A 17,008-nucleotide genomic window follows, 5' to 3' on the forward strand; every position below is an offset into this window, starting at 1 on the left:
TTTGTTTTTTTGTTTTTTAAATATATTTTATTGATTTTTTACAGAGAGGAAGAGAGAGGGATAGAGAGTTAGAAACATCGATGAGAGAGAAACATCGACCAGCTGCCTCCTGCACATCTCCTACTGGGGGTGTGCCCACAACCAACGTACATGCCCTTGACCGGAATTGAACCCGGGACCTTTCAGTCCGCAGGCCGACGCTCTATCCACTGAGCCAAACCGGTTTCGGCAAGTATTTGTTAATTAATGGGAAATATAAAGAAAATAAGAAATGCTGCTCAAATATTCTTGATTCACAGTCAGAATGTACAAATAAAAGCTGTTCAACATTTAAAGTCTGTACTCTGTTAAATAAATTTCCTATTCTATAACAGAGAAGATGAGTATATCTAGCACCTACTGTATTTAGTATAATTACCTTTATACTAGTGATAATGAATTTGTATTAGTAAAATATATAGCTTTTAATAAGCCCTTTGAGCTTTGAAAAGTGTCAATTATAAAGAAAAAGATTCAGTCATTTCCTTGTCACATCTTTACTTTGTTAAAGCCAAAGAAATAATCAAATTAGGAAAAAGCAGAACTTTTTTTCTATAAAATATACACACTTTGTGAAGTGCATGCCTGACACTATATCCCACAGTGGGTGCTTAATAAATGGTTGCTCATTTGAATGAATTATAGAATGTTATACTGTTCAAGTTGGAAGAAAAAAATATTTTCTACCAATTCATATAACTAATACATATTTATTTAAATTAATTATAAATAAAAATTATCACTAAACAGGGAAGAGAGAAATATTCATTCTACTCTAACTGCTGTCTACTCTGACACACTGCAGTTCTCTATTCACTGGAAATAGGGTCAGCAGCAATTTAGTTGTTTTCTAGGCTAAAGCAAGTGACTAGAAATGTTAGAAACAATTTGTCACTTTGCAATGTTTAACTTAAATAATTATAACAATCAACTAACCAAATTACTAAATAAGTTGCTACTCCAATAAATTTTTTAAGGAACATCAACTTTGAATATCTTCTCATCTGAATTACAGGTCAAAATGAGTACCATTCAAAATTAACTTTTATTGTTAGGGAAGAGAGAAAGGAGAAAATATAATTAATACCAGATTTCCTCAGATGGTTTTTCAAAGAGACATCAAACTTAAAAACAAGTTTGATAGATACAAAATAAACATTATGCTCAAATATATGAAAATTATATTTTCCAAATAATAAAGATATAATATATACTTATAATTTAAAAGCCTTTTCCACTTCTAGTATTTGAAACTCTTTGGTCTTATAAAAGATCTACGTTAACAAGAAAAAACTACATATCCCTGTTATACTGTTCACATTTTTAAAACTTACAAAACCAAAGGAACCACTTATTTACCTATATTTCCAAGTAATCCATTAATAACTGTGTTACTGTCAGCCTTTAATGTACTGTTGTCCTGATTGATGAATTCAAGACTATCTTGCAACCTAAAGGGAAGAAGAAAAAAATATAAACTCCAAATTCATTATATGCTCCTAATGGCCCTTCCTTGAATATCCCAATGAAATTTTAGTGTGTAACAGTTTTTTAAATTTCCCTATTAGTACTAGAAACAAACTAATAATTTTAATCATCCTAAGGGTTAATTCCAGCCTGCTGCCTGATTTTGTAAATAAAGTTTTAATGGAACACAGCCACATCCATTCATTTATGCATTGCATATGGCTGTTTTAATGCTACAATTGCAGAGCTGAGAAATTACAACATACTGTCTGGCTCACAAAAACAAAAATATTTACTATCTGGACCTTTAGAGAAAAATATTGCTGACCCAATTTAAATTACAATCTTTCCTCTCATATTTTGACCCTGAGAATATTTTCTAAACTTCTGTCAGGATTAAAAAAGAAAATGAAAAAAGAGAATCAACCAAATATCCAAAAAGTATCTATAGTCCACATATTATAAACGGCCTATATTACTTCTTTTAGTAAATTATTCAAACAACAAAAATAAAATCACTTTATGCATTTAATTCAAAGTATTGTTCTTTGGTATTTTAAGAAATATCAATTAGAACTTAGAAAATATATAGGAACTGAGGGAATTAGAGTTAAAGTCAGTCATGACAATGTAGGATCTCTAATTTCTAGTTTAGTATTAAACTCTTAAAAATTAGTACCTTTGGCATCCATCTCTCTCTATATATATAAAAGGCTAATAAGCAAAATGTCCCTCGGGAGTTCGACTGCTCGCTATGACATGCGCTGACCACCAGGGGGCGGCGAAGAATGAAGGAAGGCCCCAGCTGGCAGCTGGAAGGCCCTGATCGGCCCTGATCACTGATCAGGCCTAGAGACCCTACCCATGCATGAATTTCATGCACCGGGCCTCTAATGATAGTATAAAAAAAAAATCTTTCCCTTTCTTTCCTAAAAGTTAAGTCTTTTTAAAGTATTGACAATAAATAGAAGCTCTTCAGAATGTCCCTCGTTCAGAGTTGGCTTCTGGCTATCTCTTGCTGCTTTTGACTTTGGGTGCCCCGATGGTTTCTGATCTGGAACCTGCAAAATCCCTCCCTGGGGTCCACTACCACTTCGTGCTAGCCCCAGTCCTTCATTAATAGGTTCTGGCATGTAGCCCATTATCCTAATACTAGGGGCCCAGCGCACGAAATCGCATGAGACCCATGACCCAGAGTCCTGCGGCTCAGCAGGACCCAGAAAGAGTCCCCCGGCCGCTGCCGCCACAGGAGGCGAGACCCAGAAACCTGCCCACCGCCCGGTGGGACCCAGAAACCCACCCGCACCTCCAGTCAAGTCCTCCAGAGTCAAGTCCCCACCCACCTGTGCGTACCTCGCCACACACAGCCCCGCCCACCCCACGCACGCAGCCTCCTGCTGATCAGACGTTACGGCATGACAACCACAGGCTTTTTATATAATAGATCAGCTTCACTATTCTAATCTTGGTAATAATAACCTGTAATATCCTTGTGCCCCACCATATGGCTGGCCTAGGTCACTCCTAATTGCAGGGTTAATGTGCAGGGGGATCTAAAAACTGAAGAGCACAACCTCCGCATGCACTGCAAAATGGAAAATCAGCATATCAACGTAACATGGAAATGCATTCAACATTTTACTTCCAGATATAGCTCCAAGCAAATTAGAGAAAGAGAAATCACATTTCCTGTTCTTCAACTAAATTCAAATGAGGAAGCAATCTGGCCTCCAAACACAGAGTGGCTGGATGGGTTAAAAAAACAAGACCCAATAATATGCTGCCTACAAGAGATTCACTTCAGCTGTAGGGACACACATAGGCTCAAGGTGGTGGGGTAGAAAAAGATATTCTATGCAAGTGGAAACTAAAAGAGAGCAGGGGTAGCTGTATTTATGTCAAACAAAACGTTTTTGTTTACCAAAAAACGGTAAAAAGAAACAAAGATGGTCATACAAAAAGGAGTCAATTCATCAAGAAGATATAGCTATCATAACATCAGAATATCTAAACATATTAAGCAAATACAATCAGATCCAAAGGAAGAAATAGACAACAATGCAATAGAGGATTTCAATACCTTACTCTCAATACTGGATAGATGATCCAGACAGAAAACCAACAAGAAATACAGACCTGAACCACGCTTTAGACTAAATGGCACTAACAGACACATACAGCATATTCCATTCAATAGCAGTGGAAAACACGTTCTTGTCAAGCACACACGGAACACTCTCCAGAACAGTTCACATGATAAGTCACAAAACACGTCTCAGCCAATTTTAGAAGACTGGCATCACACCAAGTATCTTTTCTGACCTTAGTAGATGAAAACTGGAAATAAAAAATAGAATGAAAGCTGGAAAATTCACAAATATGTGGAGATTTTAAAAAATGCTCCTAAACAACCAATGTATCACAAAAGAAATACAAAAGAATATCAAGAAATATCTTGAAACAAATGAATATGAAAGTATGCATATCAAAACATGGGATGCTGCAAAAGCAGTTCTAAGAGGAAAGTTTATAGCAAAAAAATGTCTATATTAAAAAGCAAGAAAGATCTCAAATAAACAATTTCACTGTACACCTCAAGGAACTAGAAAATAACAAATTATGTCCAAAAGTTATCAAAAGTAAGGAAACACAGTAAGTATCCACTTAACTTCAATAAGTTCTGCAACTTTATTTAAGCAAAATGATTTATAATGAAACCAATTTTACCACAGGCTAATTGATAGAAACAAGAGTTCGGTTCTTACAGAATCTCATCAATGCTATAGTAAAACAACATTGACCAAAATGACGTTATTCAAGCACCTGTTATTAACGAAAATCAGAGGGGAAATAAATAAAAGAGACCAGAAAAATAATAGAAAATATCAATAAAACTAAGAGCTGGTTTTCTGAAGAGATACACAAAGTTGACAAGTCTTTCACTAGACTAATTTGGAAAGAAAGAGAGAGGTGATTGTATGATTGCAGGGGTGGAGGTGGAAGAGAGCATAGAGGGGACAAATGGTGATGGAAAAAAATAATATAAAATAAACACTTTGAAAAGTCACTCTGCTTCAAAAACAATAGCATCAAAAACAATCAAATAGGAAGAAATTTAAGAAAGGAGGTAAATGATCTCTACAATGAAAACTACAAGCCTTTGTTGAAAGAAACTGAAGATGACACAAACAAATGGAAAAATACCCCATGTTCATGAATCAGAAGAATGAACATTGTTAAAATGTCCCTATTATCCAAAGCCATCTATAGATTCAATGCAACCCCTAACAAAATTCCAGTGGCATTTTTCACAGAAATAAAATTTTTAAAAAACCTTAAAATCTGCATAGAGCCTAGCCTGTGTGGCTCAGTGGTTGAGCATCAACCCATGAACGAAGTCGTCACAATTCGATTCCCAGTGAGGGCACATGCCTGGGTTGTGGGGTTCCATCTCCAATGGGGGGCGTGCAGGAGGCAGCCCATCAATGATTCTCTATCATCATTGATGTTTTTATCCCTCTCTCCCTTTCCCTTTCTCTCTGAAATCAATAAAAAAAAAATTTTAAAAAAGTTGTATAGAGCCACAAAAGACCCTGAATACCCAAAGCAATCTTGAGAGGAACACAGCTACAAGCATCACACTTCCTAATTTCAAACTAGACTACAAAGCTACAGTAACCAACAGTATGGTACTAGCATAAAAATAGACACATAGAACAATGGAACGGAATTGAGAGCCAAGAAAAAACCCACGTTTACAGGGTATGCCAAAAATTGGTTTATAGTTGTGAGCATGGGAAGCAGAGTTTATTCTTGTATTATTATTTATTTATTAGTGTATTATTTTCCATACTAATAATTATATTAAACCTACTTTTGCCTCACCTTGTAAAGCATGCAGATTATAGCTAATAATACTGTATTATATACTCAAAAGTTGCTAGGAGAGTACATCTTGAATGTCCTTACCACAAGAAAATAAATGCAAGTATGTGATAGGATAAAGGTGTTAGTGCTATGATGGTAACCATTTTGCAATGTAAATGTATCAAATCAACACCATATATACCTTAAATTTACACAATGTTTTATGTCTGTCATAGCTGGGGGGGAAATCTGGTTTCCATAAACTTTCAAACTTAAGGGAGCAGTCTGTTAGTTTCATATTCTGCACACCTTAAATAATTCATTTCTCCCTGTATCCATAACCACTTACGTATTAAGACTCCCACAGATGCTGCTGCCAGTTCTTGCAGTAAAAACTTTGCTAAGCATAAGCTGTGGAGGGGAACTAGGGAAAAAAAAAAGAGAGGAACAGAGAGAGATCAAAACTAGAACACAAGAACCTTCTCAATTTATTATAAATAAAAAATGTATAACTCAGAGAGATTTCACAGCAGTCACAACAGCCATGAAGCAGAATTAAACCTACAGAAAATTATAAATTGAGAAATATGACATTCTCAATCTGAGTGAAGACTATATGAAAATTCATTTATCTTAAAAACTATTAACTATTCTAAATGGATTCATTAAGAAAAAAATCAGAAAATCCCTTACCGGATCTGATGAATTTTTAAGGTGGATCCTTTGTAGCTCATTGCTACTGAGCCAAACATCATCTCTCCAAGCATATTGGCATCAGAAGAGCACCGAGAACCCTAAACAATAACCATAACATTAATAAAATTGTAAGATTTAAAACCTTATGACTATTTCAAATATTTTTATTAAAAATTCCTTTGCTATAGTTCTACATAATGGTTTTTAAGTGATTCTATGCTGTTGTGCAGCTTGATTTTCTTCATTTCACAATGTCTTATAGATCTAACCATATCGCTATACATGGATTTCTTTTAAGAGCTGTACAGCATTCTACTGCATGAAAATACCAACCTTTATCAAGTCAGCTCCCTTTACTGATGGGTATTTAGGTCATTTCTAGATTTTTGCTATTACAAATAATGCTCAAATGAGCATGAATAACCACATCTTATGCATATGCAATGTTTCTCCAGGAGAAGTTATAAAAACTGGAATTCACAGAACTTGTAGAATAACTTTTACCACTCCTACAAAATAGGCATTCATAAATGGGGTAATTGTGTCTATTTTTTATTTTTTTAAAAGGACTTATTTGAAACATTAAAATGTCTTATTTTCAAAGAACTGATCAAAAACTTATTTCTTTCCATTTTTCTTTAACTGTCTTCATAGGAGTCAGAAAAAAGCTAAAAATTGAACTCATCCATTTGGTCATTATTTAGATACTATGGCAAATATCACTAATTAACTATCAAATATCTATTCCTTATATTTTGAAGTGCTATTTGTTTCAGGGCAGCACATGCCCTGCATTTCAGAGCTGCCTCTATAAATAGGAGATTTAAGGTTGGTTTCTATATTCAATGGGTGAAACTAATGGCTAGAGCAGCAGCTTTCAGAACTATCCACTTACAGGCCTGGTCAATGAGATAAAAATGGAAGTCACTGTAGATGGAGATGCCATATTAGAACAACAAGGCAACAAGTACACATTAATTCTGTCTAGGCAGAAAGATAAGGGAGTCTTCGTTATCTTGAAACCCATATATACCATACTTCTTGTCATGTAAGGAAAAAAATCCTTAATTTGCTTACGTTGCTGTTATAGAGGGTGTCCCAACCCAATTCCTAACTGATTTATATAATAACACAATGAGGAAGATGACATAAATAATACAATAAATGATGATTATTCACAAATTTTACTAAAACCATTATATTGTGGAAAAATCAAGAATTTGAAGTTTTAAAAAAATTCTTACAATCACTCACTACTTTAGGGTTTCTAAAATCTGAATCCATTCGCTAAAATTCATTTTTAACTGCATAATATCAGAAAGGCAAGTTTGCACAACTGGTCAAATTAGAAAATGTCCAAATTAGCATACATATGAAGATGTATTTATAGCACAGCACTATTAGGAAATTGTTAAGGTATTCTGCTAACGGTGAAGAAGGAATATGGGAGGACAGGAGGAACTATGTAGTACCTCCTAATATCTGAACTTTAATAACTTCAGAGTTCTTCATATAATACTGTCACATTGATTTGGTATAAGGGCCAGTTTCCATCCAAACATAATTATCTAATTACAAACAACTAAAAAGCCCAGTATTCCATTTTGGTACCCCTAAATATAAAATACTTGTCACTCATTCATGCAAGCTTGGCTGACACAAATAAATTCACATTTGCTTAGTATGATACCAAATACTGATCTTATGTAAAATATAGCAAGTTTATAGAGAAGTTCCTATGTAGTTACTTATTTGTTTAATTCTGTTTGTTAATCCTCGCTCGAGGATATTTTTCCATTGATTTTTATGGAGAGTGGAAGAGAGAGGGGAAGACAGAGAGAAACATCTATGTGATAGAAATACACTGATCGGTTGCCTTCTGCACAAGTCCCAACCAGGACCCAGGCCGGGGAGGAATCTGCAACCAAAGTACATGCCCCTTGACCAGAATCGAACCTGGGACCCTTTGGTCTGCAGGCTGACATTCTATCCACTAAGCCAAACCGGCTAGGGCAAATTCTGTATTTTTAAGTGTCATATTAGTTTTGAAAAATAAAAAATGCACATTTCTAATTGTGTATACTTCAAATCATACTTTAATTTCATACTATAGCTGAACTGTATAATTACTTTATATTTATTTTCATATTTTAATAATTAAAAAGTATATAAAATAAGAAATTATTTTGGTAGCCCAAAAAATGATGAAGTGGAAAATAAAGGGTAAAGAAAATACCCCTGCTGCCTATGCCTATAGTTCTCTGTACTTCCCCTACCCTAAGATTTATCTAAGTACATAAACTTACTTGTTTAATTATCTGCCTCCCCAACTATAAGGTAAGCTTCAGGAGGGTAAAACTAGTCCATGTTATATCCCAGTCCCTAGAATAGTGCACAACATATTGTAAGTACTCAAAAATATTTATGAATGAATAAATGACATCAGTGATCTTACCTGGTACTTAGGACACTGTTCTTTTACATCAGAAGATGAAGTAATAGAACTATCCAAAGAAGAAGAACTGTCTCCTCCAGGTTTCAGTTGGCAGCATTTCCCAAACACTTTAACTTGAGCATCACTACAGAGTTTCTGAAATTATAGATATTATCCCCATTTATATTTTAACTGATTTTTAACCATACATGAATCTAATTATAGCATAAAAACCTTTGCAAATCCAAAAATGAAATAATTCAAAATATTATAACCTTAATGTAATGACTATTTGCATTTTACCGTATTCTCTCCAATACTGTTTACTTTTCTTTATGTCATTAACTATAATTACTTGTGGAGTTTGTATCTTACTTTTCTCAACAACATTATTAAATCACTAGAAGCCGGGCGCACGAAATTCATGCACTCGGGGGTGGGGGGGGGGGTGAGGGGAGGGAGCGCGGGTCCCTCAGCCTGGCCTGTATCCTCTCACAGTCCAGGAGCCCCACGATTGATCCCCAAAAGAGGTCGGCCCTGCCCACCCAGCCGGGGCTCCTGGATGCCTCCTCCCAGCAGAGGGAGGCCCTGCCCACCCGCTGCAGCCTGCCAGCCGGTGGCCTGGGCCTCCCCCTGCAGGGAGATCATGGGGCGATGGCCGGGCCCCCAACCAATCGCATCGCACCCACCTTGGCTGGCCTGGTGCCAGTGGGTGTCATAGCATGGTCATCTGGAGGGTCATTCTGCTGTTCGGTGTTCGGTCTATTTGCATATTATGCTTTTATTATTATAGATTATTATAGATGGGGATTTTTCTATATTACTATGGGCTAGACAAATTCATTACTAGTGACTTAACAAATATACTATAGCAATTTTCAAATTATTTGGCCTCAAAACCCCTTTATGCCCTTAAAAATTATTGAGAACTGCCAAGGTCTTTTGTATGTGAGCTATATCTACATTATTTTCCCAAAAAATTTAAAAATACTTATTAAATCAAACATAATACAACTACTAAAGGTGACCATAAGTAACATATTTTATGGAAAAAATACTTCTGGGAAGAGATGCAGAGGTGGAAGAAAACATGTAAATGAGAGCTGTATATTTCACTATATGTGCATACATATAAACTCAATCTTTTGAAATAAAAATGTATTGAACAATTGAATTTTTAATAAAATCTAACTTTAGGATCAAAAGGTTTTGTAGTCAAGTATGGAAGAAGAATGTATTTCTATTTCTATTTCTTTTTCTTTTCTCCTCTCCCTCTCCAACAGGTTCTTGAGTTTTCACTGCTCAGAACCATCAAAGCTGCACCTCACCAAGGTCTGTGATACTCCTAAAAGCATTCCAGTGCTTTATCATAGTTACCAGAATGTCCACTCTTCCATAAAACAGACCTCGAAAGGTTTTCAGAAGGGGGATGAGGGGACATTGGGGGGATAAGGACACATTTGTAATAGCTTAATCAATAAAGGGTTTGGAAAAAAAGTAAAAAAAAAAAAAGAAGAGGTAATGTGACTGACATCACAATTTTTGGAAGACCAATGGCATTGTAAAAGAGAGCATCTGGTAATTCCAAATAATCTCTAATCAAAAATGTAAAGAGAGAGCGTGGTAAAACAAAAACAAGGGCTTTAAAACTAAATAGATGACATTTAAATCCTGGTTCCTTGGACAAGTTACTTGACCTCTCTAAGCCTTATGTCTTTAATTGGGAGAAAAACCCTACCTAATGACCAAGTTATTTGTAATACTTTAAGGGGTATATATGTGTTTGTGTGTCTCTCATTAAATATTTATACAGAAATAAATATATAAAGTGTCCTATGCAATGTCTAGACCTAGCATATGCTTACTGATTTGTAGTTATGTTATTAGAAAAAAGTTAAAGTCAAGGCTAACATAACTGAATGCCTACTCTGGAATCAGGAACGTCACTAGATATTTTCATTTATAGTATTTCATTTAAAAACTCACTAAAAATATTGGCATTTTCAGTATTGATATTCTTGGCCACATTGTAATAACTTTGCTACTTATTGATCACCCATAAAATGCTAGACCTTAAGTATATTTTTTATAATACTCAATATGGTAGATATTACAACCCAATTTTACTGATGAGAAACCTGAAGTCCAGATTAAGTCACTCACCAAGATTACAAGAGCTAGTGAGTCTGTAATATACCTTAGAGTCAAAATCAGTTGGCCTGACAGATCCACTATTACAAACTACCATTTTATTTGTTAACAAAAGCATTTGAGTAGTATGTGTACTGAGCATTAGGGAACAGAAATGAATAAAATAGACCCAGTCCTTTTCCTCATAGAACTAACAATCTAAGTGGAAAAAGAGACATTTAACAAAAAATTAGACAAATAAATAAATACTTTAAATATATTTTTAAAAAGTAATAATATTAAAATACCAACGGCATATTTCAAAGATCTAGAACAAACTCTCCAAAAATTCATTTGGAATAAAAAAAGACCCCGAATAGCTGCAGTAATCTTGAGAAAGAAGAACAAAGTTGGAAGGATCACAAAACCAGATATATCAAGCTATATTACAAAGCCACTGTCCTCAAAACTGCCTGGTACTGGCACAAGAACAGACACATAGACCAATGGAACAGAACAGAGAACCCAGAAATCAACCCTAGCCATTATGTTCAATTATTATTTGACAAAGGAGGCAAGAGCATACAATGGAGTCAAGACAGTCTCTTCAATAAATGATGCTGGAAGGCTATCATTCAAAATTGAAGGGGAAATAAGAAGCTTCACAGACAAAAAAAGGCTAAGGGAGTTTATCACCACCAAGCCAGCAATGCAAGAAATGCTAAAGGGACTAGTGTAAAAAGAAGAAATAAAAAGCTAAGAAAGAACACAGGCACAAAAAATAAAAATGGCTACAAACAAGTACTTTTCAATAATAACTTTAAACGTAAATGGACTAAATGCTCCAATCAAAAGACATCAAGTGGCTGAATGGATAAAAAAACATGACCCATACATTTGCTGCCTACAAGAGACCCACCTCAGAAGCAGGGACTCACACAGACTGAAAGTGAAGGGATGGAAAAATATCTTTCAGGCAAATGGAAATGAAAAAAAAGCTGGGGTAGCAATACTTATATTGGACAAAATAGACCTCAAAGTGAAGGCCATAACAAGAGATAAGGAAGGCCACTTAATAGTATTAAAGGGATCGATACAACAAGAGGATATAACCCTGATAAACATATATGCACCCAATGTAGGAGCACCCAAATACATAAAAAAAACTCCTGGAAGATACCAAGGGAGAGATCAACAACACAATCATAGTAGGGGACTTTTTTTTTTAATATTTTTTATTGATTTTTTACAGAGAGGAAGGGAGAGAGAGAGTTAGAAACATCGATGAGAGAGAAACATCGATCAGCTGCCTCCTGCACATCTCCCACTGGGGATATGCCCGCAACCAAGGTACATGCCCTTGACCGGAATCGAACCTGGGACCTTTCAGTCCGCAGGCTGACGCTCTATCCACTGAGCCAAACCGGTTTCGGCCATAGTAGGGGACTTTAATACACCACTGACATCACTGGATAAATCCTCTAGACAAAAAATCAGCAAAGAAACAGCAATCCTAAATGACTCACTAGATCAGATGGGCTTAATTGACATCTTCAGAACATTTCACCCCAAAGCCGCAGAATATACGTTCTTCTCAAGTGCACATGGGACATTTTCAAAAATAGACCACATATTGGGTCACAAGCAAAGTCTCCCCAAATTCAAGAAGATTGAAATCATACCAAGCACGTTCTCAGACCACAATGGCATAATATTAGAAATAAACTACAATAAAAACAATCTAAAACACTCAAACACTTGGAAGCTGAATAGCATGTTATTAAATATTGATTTGGTTACCAATAAGATCAAAGAAGAAATTAAAAACATCCTGGAAACTAATAACAATGAAAACACAACAATCCAAAACCTATGGGACACAATGAAAGCAGTCCTGAGAGGGAAGTTTATAGCTCTACAGGCCTATCTCAAAAAATAAGAAAAAATGGTAGTAAATCATCTAACTCTACAACTCAAAGAATTAGAAAGAGAACAACAAGAAAAGCCCAGAGTGAGCAGAAGGAAGGAGATAATAAAGATCAGAGCAGAAATAAATGACATAGAGACCAAAAAAACAATACATAAGATCAATGAAACCAAGAGCTGGTTCTTTGAAAGGATAAACAAGATTGATGAACCTCTAGCCAGGCTCACCAAGAAGCAAAGAGAGAGGACCCAAATAAACAAAATCAGAAATGACAGAGGTGAAATAACAACAGACCCCACAGAAATACAAATGATTGTTAAAAAAAAAATACTATGAACAACTCTACTCCAACAAACTAGACAACCTGGAGGAAATGGACATATTCCTAGAAAAATACAACCTTCCAAAACTCAATCAGGAAGAATCTACAAATCTCAATAGGCCAATAACTATGGAAGAAATTGAAGCAGTCATCTAAAAGCTTCCAGCAAACAAAAGCCCAGTGCCAGACGGCTTCACAGGGGAGTTTTACCAAACATTCAAGGAAGAACTAAAACCTATCCTCCTCAGACTTTTCAAAAAAATTCAAGAGGAAGGAACACTTCCAAGCTCATTCTATGAAGCCAGCATCACCCTCATACCAAAACCAGATAAAGACAACACAATGAAAGAGAATTACAGGCCAATATCCCTCATGAACATAGATGCCAAAATCCTCAACAAAATCTTAGCAAATCGGATCCAGCAGTACATCAGAAAGATCATACACCATGACCAAGTAGGATGTATCCCAGGGATGCAAGGATGGTACAATATCCGCATATAAATAAACGTGATACATCACATAAACAAATTGAGAGAAAAAAAACACATAGTCATATCAATTGATGCAGAAAAAGCATTTGACAAAATCTAACACCCATTTTTGATAAAAACCCTCAGCAAGGTGGGAATAGAAGGATCATACCTCAACATAATAAAAGCCATATATGACAAACCCACAGCCAACATCATACTCAATGAGCAAAAACTAAAACCATTTCCCTTAAGAACAGGAACAAGACAGGGATGCCCACTCTCACCACTTCTGTTCGACATAGTACTGGAAGTATCAGCCATTGCAATTAGACAAGAAGATGAAATAAAAGGCATCCAAATTGGAAAAGAAGAAGTAAAACTGTCCTTATTTGCAGATGACATGATATTATACATAAAAAACCCTAAAGACTCCATCAAAAAACTATTAGACTTAATAAATGAATTTGGCAATGTAGCAGGATACAAGATTAACGCCAAGAAATCTATGGCATTTCTATACACCAACAGTGAACTTACAGAAAGAGAGACTAAAAAAACAATTCCATTTACCATCGCACCAAAAAAATTAAGATACCTAGGAATAAACTTAACTAAAGAGGTAAAAGATCTCTACTCAGAAAACTATAGGACGTTGAAAAAAGAGTTAGAGGAAAACATAAACAGATGGAAGAACATACCATGTTCTTGGATTGGTAGAATCAACATCATTAAAACGTCCATACTACCCAAAGCAATCTATAAATTCAACGCACTTCCCATTAAAATACCAACGGCATATTTCACAAACCTAGAACGAACTCTCCAAAAATTCATCTGGAATAAAAAAAGACCCCGAATAGCTGCAGCGATCCTGAGAAAGAACAAAGTAGGTGGGATCTCAATGCCAGATATCAAGCTGTATTACAAAGCCACTGTTTTCAAAACTCCCTGGTACTGGCACAAGAACAGACATATAGATCAATGGAATAGAATAGAGAGCCCAGAAATCGACCTGAACCAATATACTCAATTAATATTTGACAAAGGAGGCAAGAACATACACTGGAGTCAAGATAGTCTCTTCAATAAATGGTGTTGGGAAAATTGGACAGATACATGCAAAAAAATGAAACTAGACCACCAACTTACACCATACACAAAAATAAATTCAAAATGGATAAAGGACTTAAATGTACAATGGGAAACCATAAAAATACTAGAAGAATCCAAAGGCAACAAAATCTCAGACATATGCCGAAGCAATTTCTTCACCGATACAGCTCCTAGGGCATTGGAAACTAAAGAGAAAATAAACAAATGGGACTACATCAAAATAAAAAGCTTCTGCACAGCAAAAGAAACCATCAACAAAACAACAAGAAAGCCCACTGCATGGGAGAACATATTTGCCAATGTTATCACCGATAAGGGTTTAATCTCCAACATTTATAGGGAACTCATACAACTTAACAAAAGGAAGATAAACAATCCAATCAAAAAATGGGCAAAGGACTTAAATAGATACTTTTCAAAAGAGGACATTCAGAAAGCCAAGAGACATATGAAAACATGCTCAAAGTCACTAATCATCCGAGAAATGCAAATCAAAACAACAATGAGGTACCATCTCACACCTGTCAGAATGGCTATCATCATTGCCGAAACCAGTTTGGCTCAGTGGATAGAGCGTTGGCCTGCGGACTGAAAGGTCCCAGGTTCGATTCCGGTCAAGGGCATGTACCTGGGTTGCGGGCACATCCCCAGTGGGAGATGTGCAGGAGGCAGCTGATCGATGTTTCTCTCTCATCGATCTCTCATCGATGTTTCTAACTCTCTATCTCTCTCCCTTCCTCTCTGTAAAAAATCAATAAAATATATTTTTTTAAAAAAAGAATGGCTATCATCAACAAATCAACAAACGACAAGTGCTGGAGAGGATGTGGAGCAGGGGTCCTCAAACTTTTTAAACAGGGGGCCAGTTCACTGTCCCTCAGACCGTTGGAGGGCCGGACTATAGTTTTAAAAAAAAAACTATGAACAAATTCCTATGCACACTGCACATATCTTATTTTGAGGTAAAAACACAAAATGGGAACAAATACAATATTTGTATTTGCATGTGGCCCGCGGGCCGTAGTTTGAGGACCACTGATGTGGAGAAAAAGGAACACTCGTGCACTGCTGGTGGGAATGCAGACTGGTGCAGCCACTGTGGAGAACAGTATGGAGTTTCCTCAAAAAACTAAAAATGGAACTCCCATTTGACCCCGTGACCCCACTTCTAGGAATATATCCCAAGAAAACAGAAACACCAATCAGAAAGGATATATGCACCCCTATGTTCATAGCAGCACAATTCACCATAGCTAAGATCTGGAAACAGCCTAAGTGCCCATCGGTAGATGAATGGATTAGAAAACTGTGGTACATCTACACGATGGAATACTATGCTGCTGTAAAAAAGAAGGAACTCTTACCATTTGCAACAGCATGGATGGAACTGGAGAGCATTATGCTAAGTGAAATAAGCCAGTCAATGAAGGAAAAATACCACATGATCTCACTCATTTATGGATAATAAAGACCATTATAAACTTATGAACAGAAATAGATACAGAGGCAGAGCAGCCTCCAACAGACTGTCAAACTACAGCAGGAAGACCGGGGAGGGGAGGGTTGGGAGGCGGGAGGGGGGTGGTAAGAGATCAACCGAAGGACTTGTATGCATGTATATAAGCATAACCAATGGACATAAGACACTGGGGGGTAGGGGAGGCCAGGGGATTGTCAAGGGTGGGGAAAGAAAGGGGACATATGTAATACTCTTTGTAATACTTTAAGCAATAAAACAATTAAAAAAAATAAATGATGCTGGGAAAATTGGACAAATACATTCAAAAAATGAAACTATACCACCAACTTACACCATACACAAAAATAAACTCAAAATGGATAAAGGACTTAAGTGTAAGATGGGGAACCATAAAAATCTTAGAAGAATCCATAGGCAGAAAAACAGCAGACATATGTTGTAGCAATATCTTTACCGATACAGCTCCTAGGACAATGGAAACTAAAGAGAAAATAAACAAATGGGACTACATCAAAATAAAAAGCTTCTGCACAGCAAAAGAAACCATCAACAGAACAACAAGAAAGCCCACTGCATGGGAGAACATATTTGCCAATGTTATCTCCAATAGGGGTTTAATCTCCAAAATTTATAGGGAACTCATTCAACTTAACAAAAGAAAGATAAACAATCCAATAAAAAAAAATGGGCAAAGGACCTAAATAGACACTTTTCAAAAGAAGACATACAGAAGGCCGAGAGATATATGAAAACATGCTCAAAGTCACTAATCATCCGAGAGATGCAAATCAAAACAACAATGTTGCACCATCTCACACCTGTCAGAATAGCTATCATCAACAAATCAACAATGAAAAGTGCAGGTGAGGATGTGGAGAAAAAGGAACCCTTGTGCACTGCTGGTGGAAATGCAGACTGGTGCAGCCACTGTGAAAAACAGTATGGAATTTCCTCAAAAAATTAAAAATGGAACTCCCATTTGACCCATTAATACCACTTCTAGGAATATATCCCAAGAAAACAGAAACACCAATCAGAAAGGATATATGCACCCCTA

General features: G+C 36.1%; 1 protein-coding gene across 6 annotated transcripts in view; it reads right to left on the minus strand.

The window, feature by feature from the left end:
* FNIP1 (folliculin interacting protein 1) overlaps positions 1-17,008 on the minus strand; it is a 104,719-nt gene that overhangs the window by 51,242 nt on the left and 36,469 nt on the right. For 2 of the 6 annotated variants that reach the window (XM_023763774.1, XM_023763773.1), the window contains exons 3-6: positions 8,525-8,659; positions 6,067-6,167; positions 5,723-5,797; positions 1,399-1,490 (exon numbers count right to left, since the gene is read on the minus strand). In XM_023763774.1, the coding sequence (XP_023619542.1) occupies positions 1,399-1,490; positions 5,723-5,797; positions 6,067-6,167; positions 8,525-8,659 (403 nt within the window). Of the gene's footprint in view, positions 1-1,398; positions 1,491-4,840; positions 4,895-5,722; positions 5,798-6,066; positions 6,168-8,524; positions 8,660-17,008 lie in introns of those variants that run through there. The other 4 variants (XM_023763778.1, XM_023763776.1, XM_023763777.1 and 1 more) reach the window with 2 other exon arrangements.

The sequence above is a fragment of the Myotis lucifugus genome, unplaced genomic scaffold, assembly GCF_000147115.1.
Source record: "Myotis lucifugus unplaced genomic scaffold, Myoluc2.0 scaffold_300, whole genome shotgun sequence".
Classification (NCBI taxonomy): domain Eukaryota; kingdom Metazoa; phylum Chordata; class Mammalia; order Chiroptera; family Vespertilionidae; genus Myotis; species Myotis lucifugus.